This window comes from Littorina saxatilis, linkage group LG8, assembly GCF_037325665.1.
Source record: "Littorina saxatilis isolate snail1 linkage group LG8, US_GU_Lsax_2.0, whole genome shotgun sequence".
NCBI classification, from domain to species: Eukaryota; Metazoa; Mollusca; class Gastropoda; order Littorinimorpha; family Littorinidae; genus Littorina; species Littorina saxatilis.
The window spans coordinates 25,512,921-25,531,251 of NC_090252.1; the positions used below are offsets into that span (position 1 = coordinate 25,512,921).

At 48.8% G+C, this 18,331-nt stretch overlaps 1 protein-coding gene across 1 annotated transcript in view; it reads left to right on the forward strand.

Annotated features, from left to right (window-relative positions):
• Positions 1-18,331, forward strand: part of LOC138973141 (fibrocystin-L-like) — a 112,498-nt gene that overhangs the window by 31,016 nt on the left and 63,151 nt on the right. The window contains exons 7-22 of the mRNA XM_070345808.1: positions 138-191; positions 744-872; positions 1,094-1,161; positions 3,324-3,527; positions 4,210-4,451; positions 6,498-6,571; positions 6,876-7,032; positions 7,504-7,621; positions 8,747-8,893; positions 9,791-9,951; positions 10,433-10,648; positions 12,917-13,041; positions 13,446-13,612; positions 14,025-14,179; positions 17,285-17,438; positions 17,652-17,812. Of these exons, the coding sequence (XP_070201909.1) occupies positions 138-191; positions 744-872; positions 1,094-1,161; positions 3,324-3,527; positions 4,210-4,451; positions 6,498-6,571; positions 6,876-7,032; positions 7,504-7,621; positions 8,747-8,893; positions 9,791-9,951; positions 10,433-10,648; positions 12,917-13,041; positions 13,446-13,612; positions 14,025-14,179; positions 17,285-17,438; positions 17,652-17,812 (2,332 nt within the window). The remainder of the gene's footprint in view (positions 1-137; positions 192-743; positions 873-1,093; positions 1,162-3,323; positions 3,528-4,209; positions 4,452-6,497; positions 6,572-6,875; positions 7,033-7,503; positions 7,622-8,746; positions 8,894-9,790; positions 9,952-10,432; positions 10,649-12,916; positions 13,042-13,445; positions 13,613-14,024; positions 14,180-17,284; positions 17,439-17,651; positions 17,813-18,331) is intronic.

The window sequence follows — 18,331 nt, forward strand, 5'->3', positions numbered from 1 at the left end:
TCCTCCCCTTTTTAAGTATGATGTAATATGTGTGTAACGTGTTCGGACACTCTCGTTGTTGAAATACAGATAATCGTTCACGTATGTAATATGAGCATTCATATATGTGACTACTGAAAAGTTTGCTGTTTGTGCAGGTTCTGGGCTGCTGGTAAAATCTGTGACGTGAAGGACATAGCCACTGATCAATTGTAAGCTTACTTCCCTGGTCCTGCTTTTATTTCAGAGAACACACACACACACACACACACACACACACTGACACACACACACACCAACACACACACACCAACACACACACACACTGACACACACACACCAACACACACACACACTGACACACACACTGACACACACACTGACACACACACTGACACACACATACACACACACACACACACACACACACACACACACACACACACACACACAGAGTGAGAGCGAGCGAGCAGGAAAGAGAGTGAGAAAGAGAATTTGCATTTGACTGATACTATCTGTAAGCAGCAGACAGACAACCAAACAGACAGATATTCGGGTGGCAGCTAGGGAGAGTGGGTGGTTTGTGAGAATGCACGTGTTGTATTCGCATACTGATCTGTGTGTATGAGTGTTTGCCAGCTTGGCTTCTTTCATCATGATTGTTATTTAGTGTGTATCTTTCTGTCTGGCGTCGTTTTTGCCAATCTGTCTGTTTTTAGTCTGTGCATGACTGCATAATATGATCCATGATTTTCTCGCGACAGCTATGGGCTGAACCTGTACAACGACTCGAACGGTGTTGCTCACGATGACGGGTACTTTAAGTGCAAACCTGACAACGACTACATTGGCAACTACAACATCAGCTTCCTCGTGGAGGGCAAGTATGGAGGGTACGTTGTCAGTGACCACAAGCTAAGTTTGATGCAACATATACAACTAATGGAACATGCTTTATTCGCACTGTTCGACAAGTGTTGATGTTAACGGTAACAGATATCATGAACCAAATCAAAATTTGGATTTGTTTATTTTTATTTGCAGTTAACTAATCATTCTAATACCCTAAAAGGATATTTGTGAAGCTTTGACACTGTGAAACTTTGTGTTACAGATCCATGCCTCACCCCACCTTGCTTCACGTGCACACCAACGGTATCGGCATGTACCAGATGTACACTGGTAGGCCTCCCTTAACCCTTCAGTTTTAACACAGTTTTAGACCGTGTTTCAACAATATTTCATTGTTCGTTCATAGATCATCAGAACAACAGTCACCTTATTGCAACATTTGTTTGTATTGTTTCGTCAAAATGTTCCGTCACCGCTTTATCAAACACAAACCTAGCAACGTGAGCATCTATTTAGATTTGCACGTCAGGGCAATTACCTTAAAAGAAGTTTCTGTTGTCCTAGTAAGTAACTGACATTGGGTGAACGCCTTGAAAGACGCCGCTTTACGCTGCAAGCTATGCAATACAGAAACCTCACTTTACTCACGACAGAGATCTCGGGGTTGTCGGGGCTATGCAATACAGTATCCTCACATTACCCACGACAGAGATCTTGGGGTTGTCGGGGCTATGCAATACAGTATCCTCATTTTGCTCACGACAGAGATCTTGGGGTTGTCGGGGCTATGCAATACAGTATCCTCACTTTGCTCACGACAGAGATCTCGGGGTTGTCGGGGCTATGCAATACAGTATCCTCACTTTGCTCACGACAGAGATCTTGGGGTTGTCGGGGCTATGCAATACAGTATCCTCACTTTGCTCACGACAGAGATCTCGGGGTTGTCGGGGCTATGCAATACAGTATCCTCACTTTGCTCACGACAGAGATCTTGGGGTTGTCGGGGCTATGCAATACAGTATCCTCATTTTGCTCACGACAGAGATCTCGGGGTTGTCGGGGCTATGCAATACAGTATCCTCACTTTACTCACGACAGAGATCTCGGGGTCGTCGGGGCTATGCAATACAGTATCCTCACATTACCCACGACAGAGATCTTGGGGTTGTCGGGGCTATGCAATACAGTATCCTCATTTTGCTCACGACAGAGATCTTGGGGTTGTCGGGGCTATGCAATACAGTATCCTCACTTTGCTCACGACAGAGATCTCGGGGTTGTCGGGGCTATGCAATACAGTATCCTCACTTTGCTCACGACAGAGATCTTGGGGTTGTCGGGGCTATGCAATACAGTATCCTCACTTTGCTCACGACAGAGATCTCGGGGTTGTCGGGGCTATGCAATACAGTATCCTCACTTTGCTCACGACAGAGATCTTGGGGTTGTCGGGGCTATGCAATACAGTATCCTCATTTTGCTCACGACAGAGATCTCGGGGTTGTCGGGGCTATGCAATACAGTATCCTCACTTTACTCACGACAGAGATCTCGGGGTTGTCGGGGCTATGCAATACAGAAATCTCACTTTACTCACGACAGAGATCTCGGGGTTGTCGGGGCTATGCAATACAGAAATCTCACTTTACTCACGACAGAGATCTCGGGGTTGTCGGGGCTATGCAATACAGTATCCTCACTTTACTCACGACAGAGATCTCGGGGCTGTCGGGGCTATGCAATACAGTATCCTCACTTTGCTCACGACAGAGATCTCGGGGTTGTCGGGGCTATGCAATACCGTATCCTCACTTTACTCACGACAGAAATCTCGGGGTTGTCGGGGCTATGCAATACACTATCCTCACTTTACTCACGACAGAGATCTCGGGGTTGTCGGGGCTATGCAATACAGAAATCTCACTTTACTCACGACAGAGATCTCGGGGTTGTCGGGGCTATGCAATACAGAAATCTCACTTTACTAACGACAGAGATCTCGGGGTTGTCGGGGCTATGCAATACACTTTACTCACGACAGAGATCTCGGGGTTGTCGGGGCTATGCAATACAGTATCCTCCCTTTGCTCACGACAGAGATCTCGGGGTTGTCGGGGCTATGCAATACAGTATCCTCATTTTACTCACGACAGAGATCTCGGGGCTGTCGGGGCTATGCAATACAGTATCCTCACTTTACTCACGACAGAGATCTCGGGGTTGTCGGGGCTATGCAATACAGTATCCTCACTTTACTCACGACAGAGATCTCGGGGTTGTCGGGGCTATGCAATACAGTATCCTCACTTTACTCACGACAGAGATCTCGGGGTTGTCGGGGCTATGCAATACAGAAATCTCACTTTACTCACGACAGAGATCTCGGGGTTGTCGGGGCTATGCAATACAGTATCCTCACTTTACTCACGACAGAGATCTCGGGGTTGTCGGGGCTATGCAATACAGTATCCTCACTTTACTCACGACAGAGATCTCGGGGTTGTCGGCAAACAGCGGCAGCCAGGAGGGCGGGCTGATGCTGACAGTCAGTGGTCAGCATTTTGACGACACGGACAGCCCACCACGTGTGGTCATTGGCGACACAGAGTGCCATGTGCAGACCCCCATCTCCTCCACTGCTATCATCTGTCAAACACCTGCTAATCCTGCCTCTACTCCCGCCGTGCACGCAGGTAAGTCTTGCAGCGAACGTCATTGTTCGTTATACCGTCTATGAAAATGTACTTTGATGAATCTGATGCGCTGGTCTCACGTTTTAGTGGGCCATTACCAGGGGGTCAACGAGTTGGTAACAGCCGTTGTCACTGTGTAACAGGTAACCATGGTGTGATTGTGATGTCACCTGATGGACGTGATGAGCCATGACATGATCGTGATGTCACTGTGTAACAGGTAACAATGGTGTGATTCGGATGTCACCTGATGTATGTGAGGAACCATTACGTGGTCGTGATGTCACTGTGTAACAGGTAACCATGGTGTGATTGGGATGTCACCTGATGTATGTGATGAACCATGACGTGATCGTGATGTCCCTGTGTAACAGGTAACCATGGTGTGATTGGGATGTCACCTGATGTATGTGATGAACCATGACGTGATCGTGATGTCCCTGTGTAACAGGTAACCATGGTGTGATTGGGATGTCACCTGATGTATGTGATGAACCATGACGTGATCGTGATGTCGCTGTGTAACAGGTAACCATGGTGTGATTGGGATGTCACCTGATGTATGTGATGAACCATGACGTGATCGTGATGTCGCTGTGTAACAGGTAACCATGGTGTGATTGGGATGTCACCTGAAGTATGTGATGAACCATGACGTGATCGTGATGTCCCTGTGTAACAGGTAACCGCGGTCTGACAATGACGGTGGTGAACGGTACCACAGACTACACCTCGGCCAACTGGGCTTCGGGCGGTACATCTCGCGTGGACGAGGCATACTACGAGACGGTGAACTACACGAACCACGTGACAAAGCTAGAAGGCGTGTTTGTAGCCCCCGAGGACGGCACCTTCCGCTTCTACCTCAAGGCTAGCAGTATCAGCCAGATGACACTGACAGACCCCGTCACCGCCACTGAACTGGTAGGCTTGCTTGACCCATGCTTCTTTCTTTCTTTGTTAAATATTCTGCATATTTGAAAGATATGTTTTGGGTCTTTTTGAGTCTCAGTCATACTGTTTGACTCACCTGAGTAATTGATGAGTCTTAGTAGGGAGCAGTGTCTGTCAGTATGGAGCTTTACGTTGAGGTTATCTCGGATGATTTTGAAGCTAGAGCTAGAGCTTTTAAACTTTGCACATTTCTAGTGTTAGATAATCTCCCGTCATGATCCCAGTTTCGTTGGCCCTCATCATCAAATTTGGGGGTCACAGCGGGGTTGTGTTCGATTCATAAAAAAACCTTAACGTTGACATTATCTCGAGGTGTTTTTAAAGCTCTACTTTAAAACTTTGCACACTTTAAGGGCTTTATGATGATCCTAGTTTTGTTCACAGCGGGGTCATGTTCATAAAACCTTTACGTTGAAGTTTTTTCAGAGCAAAAGCCTCCAAATTATACACAATTGTAGGTGTTGATAATCAGCAGACATTACCAAAGTTTCTATCTAGTCACAGCATGAAAATGTTTGCTAGAGATCGTTTTTTCCACTGAAAATATCCACTGAGCTATCAAGAAAATAAGACTTGAGCTCTTCAAGTTGGGATGTAATTGTTTGATTTGGTCACAGCTTAGTGTCTGAGGTCTTTTAGTCTTGGCTAGGTGATGACTTCCTGAAAATTAGTAATTATTATGGTTCTTGTAACAAAAAATCTCTTTTTTCAAAATGTGGTGGATGTTGAGTATGTCAGGATAAAGACGGTGGTGGGAAGGAGATATGAAAGGAATATTACTGTTTTATGTTCTTAAGTCTTATGTTTTACGTTGTAATGCTGTGATACACCACACCCGAGTTTCTTATCTTGAGTTGATAAAGTTTTCTATGTCTATGTCTATGTCTATGTCTAAAAAACAGGGTTTTAACAGGTGGAGGTACGTCTTATCGGCGGTCGGGTGTCTTAAAAGGGAGGGAGTCTTCTATCGGATAGGGTGGTCGTTTTCATAAAGGGAGGGAGTCTTCTATCGGATAGGGTGGTCGTTTTCATAAAGGGGAGGAAGTCTTCTATCGGATAGGGTGGTCGTTTTCATAAAGGGAGGGAGTCTTCTATCGGATAGGGTGGTCGTTTTCATAAAGGGAGGGAGTCTTCTATCGGATAGGGTGGTCGTTTTCATAAAGGGGAGGAAGTCTTCTATCGGATAGGGTGGTCGTTTTCCTAAAGGGAGGGAGTCTTCTATCGGATAGGGTGGTCGTTTTCATAAAGGGAGGGAGTCTTCTATCGGATAGGGTGGTCGTTTTCATAAAGGGGAGGAAGTCTTCTATCGGATAGGGTGGTCGTTTTCATAAAGGGGAGGAAGTCTTCTATCGGATAGGGTGGTCGTTTTCATAAAGGGGAGGAAGTCTTCTATCGGATAGGGTGGTCGTTTTCATAAAGGGGAGGAAGTCTTCCATCGGATAGGGTGGTCGTTTTCATAAAGGGAGGGAGTCTTCTATCGGATAGGGTGGTCGTTTTCATAAAGGGGAGGAAGTCTTCTCTTGGAGAGTCTTAAAAGGGGGAGTTCCACTGTAATCGGACATGACGAAGGCGAGTCTAGTAAGCATTAGCTATTCTTGTTGTTTTTGGTATGAACAATGGCAAAAGGAAGAAGCCACGTCTGAACCATAGCTTGGTGTGTGAGGAGGTGCAGGAAACGACAAGCAATACAGGTGTACTTCGCTAACTAATGAGAAGAGAAGCATCAATTCAGTTTGGTTCAGTTTGGTTCAGTTCAGTTCAGTTCGGTTCGGTTCGGTTCGGTTCGGTTCGGTTCAGTTCAGTTCGGTTCAGTTCAGTTCGGTTCGGTTCAGTTCAGTTCAGTTCAGTTCAGTTCAGTTCTGTTCAGTTCAGTTCAGTTCTGTTCAGTTCTGTTCAGTTCTGTTCAGTTCAGTTCCTTGATCGCGAGGGTGGTTGGGGGACACACAGGGAACAGGAGCTGGGACAGTCTGCCACAATCCACAGAAAACGTAACGTTTCTATTGCCGGGGTTTGCAGGTGTCCGTGACGTCATCATCGTGGGCTGGGAACGGAGCCGAGTCGAGCTCGGTCACCCTGGTGAAGGATGAGACGTAAGTGTTGGTGCTGTCGGTTTCTTCCTCTGATCCTCTCCCTATATTGATGATCCTTTATTGCGAGTGTGGGGAGTTGGCAGGGACTACAAAGTGAGAAGATGGTTGAAGTCTGCACATGTTTTGTGAACAAGCGGTAGTTCAGCACACGCGTCTTTGATGAGAACTTCAATAAACGTACGCGTATATCAGTACGCTTAGTGTATCTCGCTGACGTAATGAAGATTGTAACGTAAAACTTCACAGATGACGCTCAGAAGGCAATAACCTATGAAATGCACACGTGAACTGTACTGTGTGGCAGGTACCAGCTGTCAGTGCTGTCTGGCAGCAGTGGGGACAGCGGGGTGGAGGTGACAGCCAGACACTACGAGACGCAATACACCTCTATCGTGACCGGCGCCGCCGTTGCCGAGACACAAAAGCTGGTCTTTGACTCCGTGGTGCAGGCTGAGGTCCAGGTCAGTGACAGTCACACCCAGCTGTGCACGGGTTCATGTGCTACATGGGGAGAACACCCTTGTGTCGGAGAATAGAGAATAGAGAGCAAGAGTGGCAGACTCTTCAGAGAGGGAAGATTTAGAATGATACCCCCCGATGGTTAAATGCTTAAGGACGTATGAGCCGATCCAGCAAGGGATGGCGGGGGGGGGGGGGGGGGGGGGTTGATCCATGAGGCAATGGGACCTAACGTTCTATGAGTCTACTAACTATTGTGCAATAATCGCGTTAATATTTGCAATGACATTTTAGACGTATTGCAAAATCCAAATGATCATGACTGGCATATGTAATGACAGTATGACTTGTGTGTCGATGTCTTGGTTGTCGTACTTGTGGACCACTAGTGACGGACGGTAACTGACTGGTCATGACATGATGACGTGGTTAATGCTGAGTGATGACGTACTGATGTGAATGACTTGTGACAGAGGCTGGAGGTGACGGCGCCAGGCAGCAAGGTGACGGGCAGCGGCGAAGTGCAGGTCATCACGGTGGATGGGGACCTCACGGACTCCTTCATCGTCGCCTTTGATGGCGCCTACACTGGTACACACGCACACACACACACACACACACACATACACACACATACACACATACATACACACACACATACACACACACACACACACACACACGCACACACTCACACACACACACACACACACACGCACGCACGTACGCACACATACACGCACACAAACACTGGAATGCACGCACGCATTCATACACACGCAACACACACGTGTTCATTGTTTATCGCTCCCTCCAATAGAAACACGTCCGCATGGTGTTGTTACGTGCAGCTGATAGTAGGTATCTGCTGAAATAGCTCTATAGAAAAAGAATGATAATAATTATAATAGAGAGAAGAAAGCCCTTAGTTTCTTTGTGCTAGTTGCATCGCGGGCAGATTTAAATGGAGGTCGCTTCGGCATCGCCATCAGCTTTAAAAAAAACAAAAAAACACTAGTACACTTAAAACTGACGGTATGTACACTCTCTTCGGTTCCCTGCCACAAGCTTTCAGTTTCCACGAATTTGATTTCTTTCGTGCTCACTGTGCACTGTTAAACGAAAATGAAAGCAAGGGACGTAACTATGCCGTAGTAGAAAGATGCGTCTTTCGACCGCAAACATCGCAAGGCTTTGGACGTTTGTGATAGACAACTCGTTTAGTAACACTAAGAGGCACAACTTTTTGTTTTCTTTTGTGAGTGTGTGTGTGTGTGTGGAGGGGGGGGGGCGGAAACCCTAGATCCGCCCCTGAAGTCACATTCACCCTCGTGCTTTTTAAGTTTAAAATTCATACATATAATCAGATGTTTATTATTTATATGGAACGATACGAACTTTCAAGGTGTGGGTTAGTATGCGTCGATGACTGCCTGACTATAACAGTTAAATGCCCAAAAAGGACCAGTTGGTAAAAACTGGGACATGTGTTGGTAATATACTATTATGGTCTGTTTGAGTGTGAATGTGGCTATAAAGCGAGCCTCATGTTCCTACAGAGCCACAGAGCCACTGAAATTAGGGTTGTGATATACATGACTGACGATGAGTATGACTAAGCGAGCCTGAGTGTTGTCACAGAGCCACTGTAGAGTTGGCATGTACATGTATATGACTGCCGATGTGTATGGCTAAGCGAGCCTGGTGTTGTCACAGAGCCCCTGACAGTGGACAGCACAGACTTTGAGGCGCTGGCCACAGCCCTCAACGCGCTGCCCAGCCTGGCTGGCCAGACAGTGTCGGTCAGCGACACGGAGACCGGCACATCCCGGACCTACACCGTCACCTTCCCTGCCGCCCTCGGTACGTTCTGCACGCCTCGCTCCTCTCCCTGTCTCCATGCTCACGCCTGCCTGCATTGCACGCTCTCCCTGTCTACATGCACACACGCCTGCCTGCATTGCACGCTCTCCCTGTCTACATGCACACACGCCTGCCTGCATTGCACGCTCTCCCTGTCTACATGCACACACGCCTGCCTGCACTGCACGCTCTCCCTGTCTACATGCACACACGCCTGCCTGCATTGCACGCTCTCCCTGTCTACATGCACACACGCCTGCCTGCATTGCAGGCTCTCCCTGTCTCAACGCACACACGCCTGCCTGCACTGCACGCTCTCCCTGTCTACATGCACACACGCCTGCCTGCATTGCAGGCTCTCCCTGTCTACATGCACACACGCCTGCCTGCATTGCACGCTCTCCCTGTCTACATGCACACACGCCTGCCTGCATTGCACGCTCTCCCTGTCTACATGCACACACGCCTGCCTGCATTGCACGCTCTCCCTGTCTACATGCACACACGCCTGCCTGCATTGCACGCTCTCCCTGTCTCAACGCACACACGCCTGCCTGCATTGCACGCTCTTCCTGTCTCAACGCACACACGCCTGCCTGCATTGCACGCTCTCCCTGTCTCCATGCACACACGCCTGCCTGCATTGCACGCTCTCCCAATTCGGATGGTGTGGGTCGTGTACGATCCATACTTTTTACATTGAATCCTTCTTTAGAAAGTATGGGTCGTACACGACCCACATCATCCGGACTGTGTAGTCCAACGCGTGATCCGGTGAAGGTTAAGATGAGAGTGAAGAGTGTGGCTGTGTGTGTGCAGACAGTGTAGATGAGATGACGGGTCAAGAACACTGCACTTTAAGATGAGAGTGAAGAGTGTGGCTGTGTGTATGTGCAGGCGATGTAGATGAGATGACGGGTCAAGCGGCGAGGGCAGCGGGTCAGCTAACCGTCAGTGTCAGCACCAGCAGCCAGGGGGAAGCAACCCTGGAGTACTTCCGCCTGGAGTTTGGTGGCGCCATCTCGAGCCCTCTCTCCATCACTGCAAGCACCGGGCAGGTCCGTAACCTTTTGCTCTCTTTGCTTTCCTGCTTTTTACTTGGACCATTTTAAACGGACCATTTATGTCAGCGGCAGTGCTATCAACAAAAACGTAACTAGAACACTATTATTAATCAGGTCGCCATGATATGGACCCAAAAGCTATGACAGACCTATAAAATTGTTTTCCTGTTGAAGCACTTCTTTTCTCATCAACAATGGAGACAAAGAGACACAGGACAGAAAGACAGCTCTTCAATGAGAGAGTACTGTATCTGATAATCGGAAAAATCGCAGTTTTAGTCTTCAACTTTTTCCACTTTGAAATCTCGTCTGGAAAACGTATTGTTGATCAATGTACATGATAAAGTTTATGTGACCTGCGTACATCTTCAAAGCCATATAGACATTGTTGGCGCTTGCTTTCGACGAGACATCATTAGTGGCACACATCCAGGTTGAATACACGTAGCACAGTAAGGTGTCCTTCCTGACCCAGGTGAAGTCCGCCCTGGAGGAGATGGCGGGTGTACGGTGCCACAGCAAACTGTCGAGCGGCAAGATGCTGATGGACTGTGAGAGCACGGACATGTGTGCGGGGACACGCACGGGTGACGAGGAGCCTTTCTGTGGCCGCTTTTCCGCCATGAACCCCGGTCGGCTGTACTACAAGGGCGAGGACGAGGGCTACTACCTCGACTCCTCCAGTAGCACGGTCAGTTACCGCCCTGACCAGTCTCTCTGGGGTGCTGGGGCTGTTGGACTCACGTAGTCTTGTTCGCTTTTGCTCAGCTGTGATTGTGTTCAGCAAAGATGCTCGTGTGTCTGGGCAACAGTCTGTCTGCATGCTCTCTGTCTATCTGTCTGTCTGTCCGTGGATTTCCTTTACCTCTGCCTCCCTATTCTGTCTCTGTCTGTCTGTACCACTGTCTGCCTGTCTCTCTGTCTCTGTCTCTCTGTCTCTGTGTGTGTGTGTGTGTGTGTGTCTCTCTCTCTCTCTCTCTCTCTCTCTCTCTCTCTCTCTCTCTCTCTCTCTCTACACATATATGCATGTAGTGGTGTGGGTGATGCTTACAATGTAGGTGGCTGTGTGCGTGCTCCCCTGTGTAGTGGTGTGGGTGATGCTTACAATGTAGGTGGCTGTGTGCGTGCTCCCCTGTGTAGTGGTGTGGGTGATGCTTACAATGTAGGTGGCTGTGTGCGCGCTCCCCTGTGTAGTGGTGTGGGTGATGCTTACAATGTAGGTGTCTGTGTGCGCGCTCCCCTGTGTAGTGGTGTGGGTGATGCTTACAATGTAGGTGTCTGTGTGCGCGCTCCCCTGTGTAGTAGTGGGGGTGATGCTTACAATGTAGGTGTCTGTGTGCGTGCTCCCCTGTGTAGTGGTGTGGGTGATGCTTACAATGTAGGTGTCTGTGTGCGCGCTCCCCTGTGTAGTGGTGTGGGTGATGCTTACAATGTAGGTGGCTGTGTGCGTGCTCCCCTGTGTAGTGGTGTGGGTGATGCTTACAATGTAGGTGGCTGTGTGCGTGCTCCCCTGTGTAGTGGTGTGGGTGATGCTTACAATGTAGGTGTCTGTGTGCGCGCTCCCCTGTGTAGTGGTGTGGGTGATGCTTACAATGTAGGTGTCTGTGTGCGTGCTCCCCTGTGTAGTGGTGTGGGTGATGCTTACAATGTAGGTGTCTGTGTGCGCGCTCCCCTGTGTAGTGGTGTGGGTGATGCTTACAATGTAGGTGTCTGTGTGCGCGCTCCCCTGTGTAGTGGTGTGGGTGATGCTTACAATGTAGGTGTCTGTGTGCGTGCTCCCCTGTGTAGTGGTGTGGGTGATGCTTACAATGTAGGTGTCTGTGTGCGTGCTCCCCTGTGTAGTGGTGTGGGTGATGCTTACAATGTAGGTGTCTGTGTGCGTGCTCCCCTGTGTAGTGGTGTGGGTGATGCTTACAATGTAGGTGTCTGTGTGCGTGCTCCCCTGTGTAGTGGTCTGGGTGATGCTTACAATGTATGGCTGTGTGCGTGCTCCCCTGTGTAGTGGTGTGGGTGATGCTTACAATGTAGGTGGCTGTGTGCGTGCTCCCCTGTGTAGTGGTGTGGGTGATGCTTACAATGTAGGTGTCTGTGTGCGCGCTCCCCTGTGTAGTGGTGTGGGTGATGCTTACAATGTAGGTGTCTGGGTGCGCGCTCCCCTGTGTAGTGGTGTGGGTGATGCTTACAATGTAGGTGGCTGTGTGCGCGCTCCCCTGTGTAGTGGTGTGGGTGATGCTTACAATGTAGGTGTCTGTGTGCGTGCTCCCCTGTGTAGTGGTGTGGGTGATGCTTACAATGTAGGTGTCTGTGTGCGTGCTCCCCTGTGTAGTGGTGTGGGTGATGCTTACAATGTATGGCTGTGTGCGTGCTCCCCTGTGTAGTGGTGTGGGTGATGCTTACAATGTATGGCTGTGTGCGTGCTCCCCTGTGTAGTGGTGTGGGTGATGCTTACAATGTAGGTGTCTGTGTGCGTGCTCCCCTGTGTAGTGGTGTGGGTGATGCTTACAATGTAGGTGTCTGTGTGCGTGCTCCCCTGTGTAGTGGTGTGGGTGATGCTTACAATGTAGGTGGCTGTGTGCGTGCTCCCCTGTGTAGTGGTGTGGGTGATGCTTACAATGTAGATGTCTGTGTGCGTGCTCCCCTGTGTAGTGGTGTGGGTGATGCTTACAATGTAGGTGTCTGTGTGCGTGCTCCCCTGTGTAGTGGTGTGGGTGATGCTTACAATGTAGGTGGCTGTGTGCGTGCTCCCCTGTGTAGTGGTGTGGGTGATGCTTACAATGTAGGTGTCTGTGTGCGTGCTCCCCTGTGTAGTGGTGTGGGTGATGCTTACAATGTAGGTGGCTGTGTGCGTGCTCCCCTGTGTAGTGGTGTGGGTGATGCTTACAATGTAGGTGTCTGTGTGCGTGCTCCCCTGTGTGGTGGTGTGGGTGATGCTTACAATGTAGGTGTTTGTGTGTGACAGTTGTGCCTGGGTCACAAGGGCCCCGTGACGTCAGTGTGGGTGCGCTTCCTGTACCACGACAGCCCCGACGTGCTGTCCGATTACATCTCCTTCACCATCAGCGTGCCCACCTCACAGATGACCATGTGAGTCCATCACATCATATCTCTCTGCTCCACACTTTCTTTTAATCTTTACTTTCTTATACGGAGTGCCAGTAGACAGAAGTGCCCGGAATGCAAACAAGCTTTCATTGTAGAAAAAGAAGATTTTAAAACAGATTTTGAGTCTATTGAGAAGGCGGTGTATGTTTGAAACCCTTTTAACCAGCAAATAAAAGGGTTACTGCAGAAAATGAAGGCATTGTGTAGTTCTGAATATCAGTGCCCCCACAGGTCAGCCACTGGGTAACCTGGGTTTACATGGTACATGTATGTATCAAGTCTCGTCTAGCAAACAGAAGGGTTTCGACTCAATAGTGATGATGGTAGACATGACTCGTTTGTGTTAGGAGTGTGAGCCAACAGGTAATGTGTGTGTGTGACACCAGGTGGCGGTACACGTGTGAGGACATCTACTCACTGGTGCGAACCAAGCAGCCGAGCAAGACGGCCTACCAGATAGACATGCTGGGCATCAACCGGGACAGCAGCTCTGAGCACGACACCTTCATTGACCACGTGGTCCTCAACAGGGCAACCACCGTCTCTGACGTCAGTGAGTGCTCTTACACTCACCTCCAATGGCTCTTCATGTATCACAGCTGTAGCGATCACAAGTGTCTCCCTTGGCCAACTTTCTCATTCGGTTACTGCGCATGTGCAAACATTTAAAAGAAATCTCAGACAGGATATATGCAAAGTAATGACCAAATACGAATGCTGGTCCAAGAGAAATATCAGATCGCCACAACGGCATTGACTGTTGTCTTCTGCATGGTGTCTTATGCCTCCCTAGCAAAGACCCCGTGCAACCAAACGACGACCAACTTTCCTATATATATGGTAATGTCATATTTCTGCCAGTCATTATGTGCTGGTAACTGCATATCTTGCATGTCAGTGTCAGGTTGAAGCTGATGATATTTGTGTGACCTGACCTACACAATACTGCTTGTGATGTGTGACAGACATCGCCCCCAAAATGCGGATGCCCCAGGCCCGCCCCAACAGTGCCTTCATCCGCGGCGTGGACGTCACGGGGTCTGCTGGCGACTACACCGTGGAGGTGGACCCCTTCCTGTGTGGCAACACCTTCGGCCTCATCACCGTCCCTCTCGCCTCGGTCAGTGGCCTTGCACACAGATACACACACACACACACACACACACACACACACACATACACACACACACATACACACACACACACACACACACACACACACACACACACACACATTATTTATGTTCGTCTGTCTCTCTGTCTCCCCCTCTCTCTCTCTCTCTCTGTTTCTCTTTCTCTCTCCCCCTCTCTCTCTTTGTCTCTCTCTGTCACTCTCCCCCCCCCCCCCAACCTTCATATTTCCGTGCAATGAAGTGTGTGGATGTATTTGCTTGTTTGCCTGTGAGTGTGTGTGTGTGTGTCTGTGTGCGCGCGCGCGCGTGTGTGTGTGTGTGTGTGTGTGTGTGTGTGTTCGTGTGCGTGTGTGTAAGCTTCTTTGAGTATGTATGTGTGTGTGTGTGTGTGTGTGTGTGTGTGTGTGTGTGTGTGTGTGTGTGTGTCTTTCTTTGCTTGTTTAGTTGTTGGACCTGTGGTTTTGTATTTGCTGCAAGGTCGCGTTATCTGCTTTTTTCACAAGATCGGACTTAAAGGTGGTCGTCTACATTTTTGCTTTTTTTCAATAATCTTATGGTTAGATTTCGATAAAAAGTTAAGTCAGATGATGAAAGAACCATAGAGAAAAAAGTTATAGAAAAAAACATATATGTAAAAAAAAGTTTTTATTTTTGGGTAGTGTCTCTGACAATTCCAATATTTTGTTTTCTATTTGCTGAGAACATGTGCTTTGCCTAAAAATATCGACCAATATAGCTATTCTGATGAACACGTGGGGGAATACGGGGGCTGTGATTGGATGGTCTCTCCAGATCATCAATGCATATTGCTGCCGAAGTCGGCCATTTTACTCAATATCCAAAAGCATATTGAGAAAAATGGCCGACGCATGGTTCCGGTTTACACATCTGTACCACGCGGCGATGTTTCTATCGACAACAGCATACACTGACAACTTAAAAAGCTGTTTCAACAACTGTGTTGTGAAATCGAATGCACTTGGAGTCAGTTTTTTTCTTCCAAAGTCAGAAAGCGTGTAGCGGTGTGCATGTCTGCGCGAACATGATGCGCGTAAGAAGTTTGTCTGCTATCAAAACCTGAGATCAACGCATTGACGCAAAAACTGTCATTTTGTAAGTTTGGAACAACAAATCAAGGTCATAACAGCTATATAATCGCTATTATGTTTTCAGCGTAGCAATAGGGTCCGATATTTAGACTCGAACAAGTATAATGCGACTCGTCTTCGACTCGTCGCATTATACTTGTCTCGTCTAAATATCGGACCCTATTGCTACGCTGAAAACACAATAGCTGGTAATCAAATTCATGTCACTATGCTGACATGCAGTCACGCCTACACAGTCACAGCAACAGTTTGACACTGGATATTGGAGCGCTGTCCACGATTTTGTTTAAACGAACGAAATGCACGGTATTCGAGAGGAGTTTTGCCTTCAGCATTTCCCAAATAAGGATATCCTACTATGCTGGAATACTACAATGAATTTTCAAACGGATACCCTTGCTTCGTCCTTCTTGATCGAAGGGGGGTGTATTTTTGATATTTGTAGGGAATAGACTCAGCATTTTAATAGTCAAATGTCTTTTTATGTATAAAAATGTAGATAAGGACCTTTAAGATTGAAAAGGCTGACGTCCACAAAAAGTCAGAACGAGAAGAATGCGTTCCACGATAGGGGGGTTATCGGAAGTTTTCTGTTTCTCGTACCGACAAAACCCCTGTCGTAGCCTTCCTGAATATGTGCCCAGTTCTGATAAACAAGTCATGTAACAAAGTCCAGTTCTGATAAACAAGTCATGTAAGAAGGTCTATTAATCGCACTAACAATTACATGTACTTTAGTTTCCGATTAAGTGATGAAAGAGAGCGAATGGGGTGAAAAGCAGGTGTGTGTGTGTGTGTGTGACAGGTGTTGGGTGGGGTGTTAAGCAGGTGTGTGTGTGACAGGTGTCGGGCGGGGTGATAAGCAGGTGTGTGTGTGTGACAGGTGTTGGGCGGGGTGATAAGCAGGTGTGTGTATGACAGGTGTTGGGCGGGGTGATAAACAGGTGTGTGACAGGTGTCGGGCAGGGTGATAAGAAGGTGTGTGTGTGACAGGTGTCGGGCGGGGTGATAAGCAGGTGTGTGTGTGTGTGACTGGTGTCGGGCGGGGTGAAAAGCAGGTGTGTGTGTGTGTGACAGGTGTCAGGCGGGGTGATAAGCAGGTGTGTGTGTGTGTGACAGGTGGGGTGATAAGCAGGTGTGTGTGTGAGTGACAGGTGTCGGGCGGGGTGATAGATAAGCAGGTGTTTGTGTGTGCGTGTGTGACAGGTGTCAGGCGGGGTGATAAGCAGGTGTGTGTGTGTGTGTGTGTGACAGGTGTCGGGCGGGGTGATAAGCAGGTGTGTGTGTGTGTGTGTGTGTGTGTGACAGGTGGGGTGATAAGCAGGTGTGTGTGTGTGTGACAGGTGTCGGGCGGGGTGATAAGCAGGTGTGTGTGTGTGTGACAGGTGTCGGGCGGGGTGATAAGCAGGTGTGACAGGTTTCGGGCGGGGTGATAAGCAGGTGTGTGTGTGACAGGTGTCAGGCGGGGTGATAAGCAGGTGTGTGTGTGACAGGTGTCGGGCGGGGTGATAAGCAGGTGTGTGTGTGTGTGACAGGTGTCGGGCAGGGTGATAAGCAGGTGTGTGTGTGACAGGTGTCGGGCGGGGTGATAAGCAGGTGTGTGTGTGTGTGTGACAGGTGTCGGGCGGGGTGATAAGCAGGTGTGTGTGTGTGTGTGACAGGTGTCGGGCGGGGTGATAAGCAGGTGTGTGTGTGTGACAGGTGTCGGGCGGGGTGATAAGCAGGTGTGTGTGACAGGTGTCGGGCGGGGTGATAAGCAGGTGTGTGTGTGTGACAGGTGTCGGGCAGGGTGATAAGCAGGTGTGTGTGACAGGTGTCGGGCGGGGTGATAAGCAGGTGTGTGTGTGTGACAGGTGTCGGGCGGGGTGATAAGCAGGTGTGTGTGTGTGTGACAGGTGTCGGGCGGGGTGATATGCAGGTGTGTGTGTGTGTGTGAGTGACAGGTGTCGGGCAGGGTGATAAGCAAGTGTGTGTGTGTGACAGGTGTCGGGTGGGACAGGGTCGGGCAGCAACCAGGCGACGTTCAGTGTCAGCAGTGGAGGCCAGACTCTGCGCGTGAGGAACAGTCGCCAGAACCAGGCCTCAAAGCCCATCGCAGACACCTTCACCGTCACCTTCAACGGCCAGACCTCACAGGGTAACTTCTTCACTGCCTCAAACCTCACATGGCATTAGCAAACACATATCTAGTTCAGTGAGAAAGTGCAATACGATTTACAATGTACCGAGGTACCAGGACAATTGATGTTACGAGAAAAAACAGTCCAGGAGTTTGACTTTTTGTTAATTTAAAGTGTCTGAGTGACCAATTCTATGTAAATGAATAACTTCATCAAATTACTATTGGCAGCCATCACAGTGGTCCCTGATCTGGAAGTGGAGGTGGTACGCGACACCCTCAGCCTCATCCAGGGACTTGGTGACGTCGACGTGACCATCACTGGTGACTGCAAGGCCTTCACTTACACTGTCACCATGGCAACGAAAGCCGGCGACCAGCCAGAGTTGGTGGTCAGTACTTGCTGTGATTTACATGCAGAAATATGGCTCTAGCAGGTTATCCTGGGGATAGTCTTGATGGATACAACATAGAAACTGCACCTTGATGTATATTTTTGGGGAAGTTTTGCTAACGTCTGCCAAACTTGCTCCAAGAAAAATGGGGCCCAGGCAGCAGGATGCGCTGACAGGAACAGGCGAGTTCACAGTCAATGTGCAAAGCACGTGCTACATAGGAGAAGACGGCTAGGAGAGAACAAGGAAGACTTAGGGTGATGATCTCAGTAAACCAGATATAGACCAATGCATTGTTGTTGCGGAGACATATCAATCAATCAATCAATATGAGGCTTATATCGCGCGTATTCCGTGAGTACAGTTCTAAGCGCAGGATTTTTTTAAATTTTTTTATGCAATTTATATTGCGCACATATTCAAGGCGCAGGGATTTATTTATGCCGTGTGAGATGGAATTTTTTTGCACAATACATCACGCATTCACATCGGCCAGCAGATCGCAGCCATTTCGGC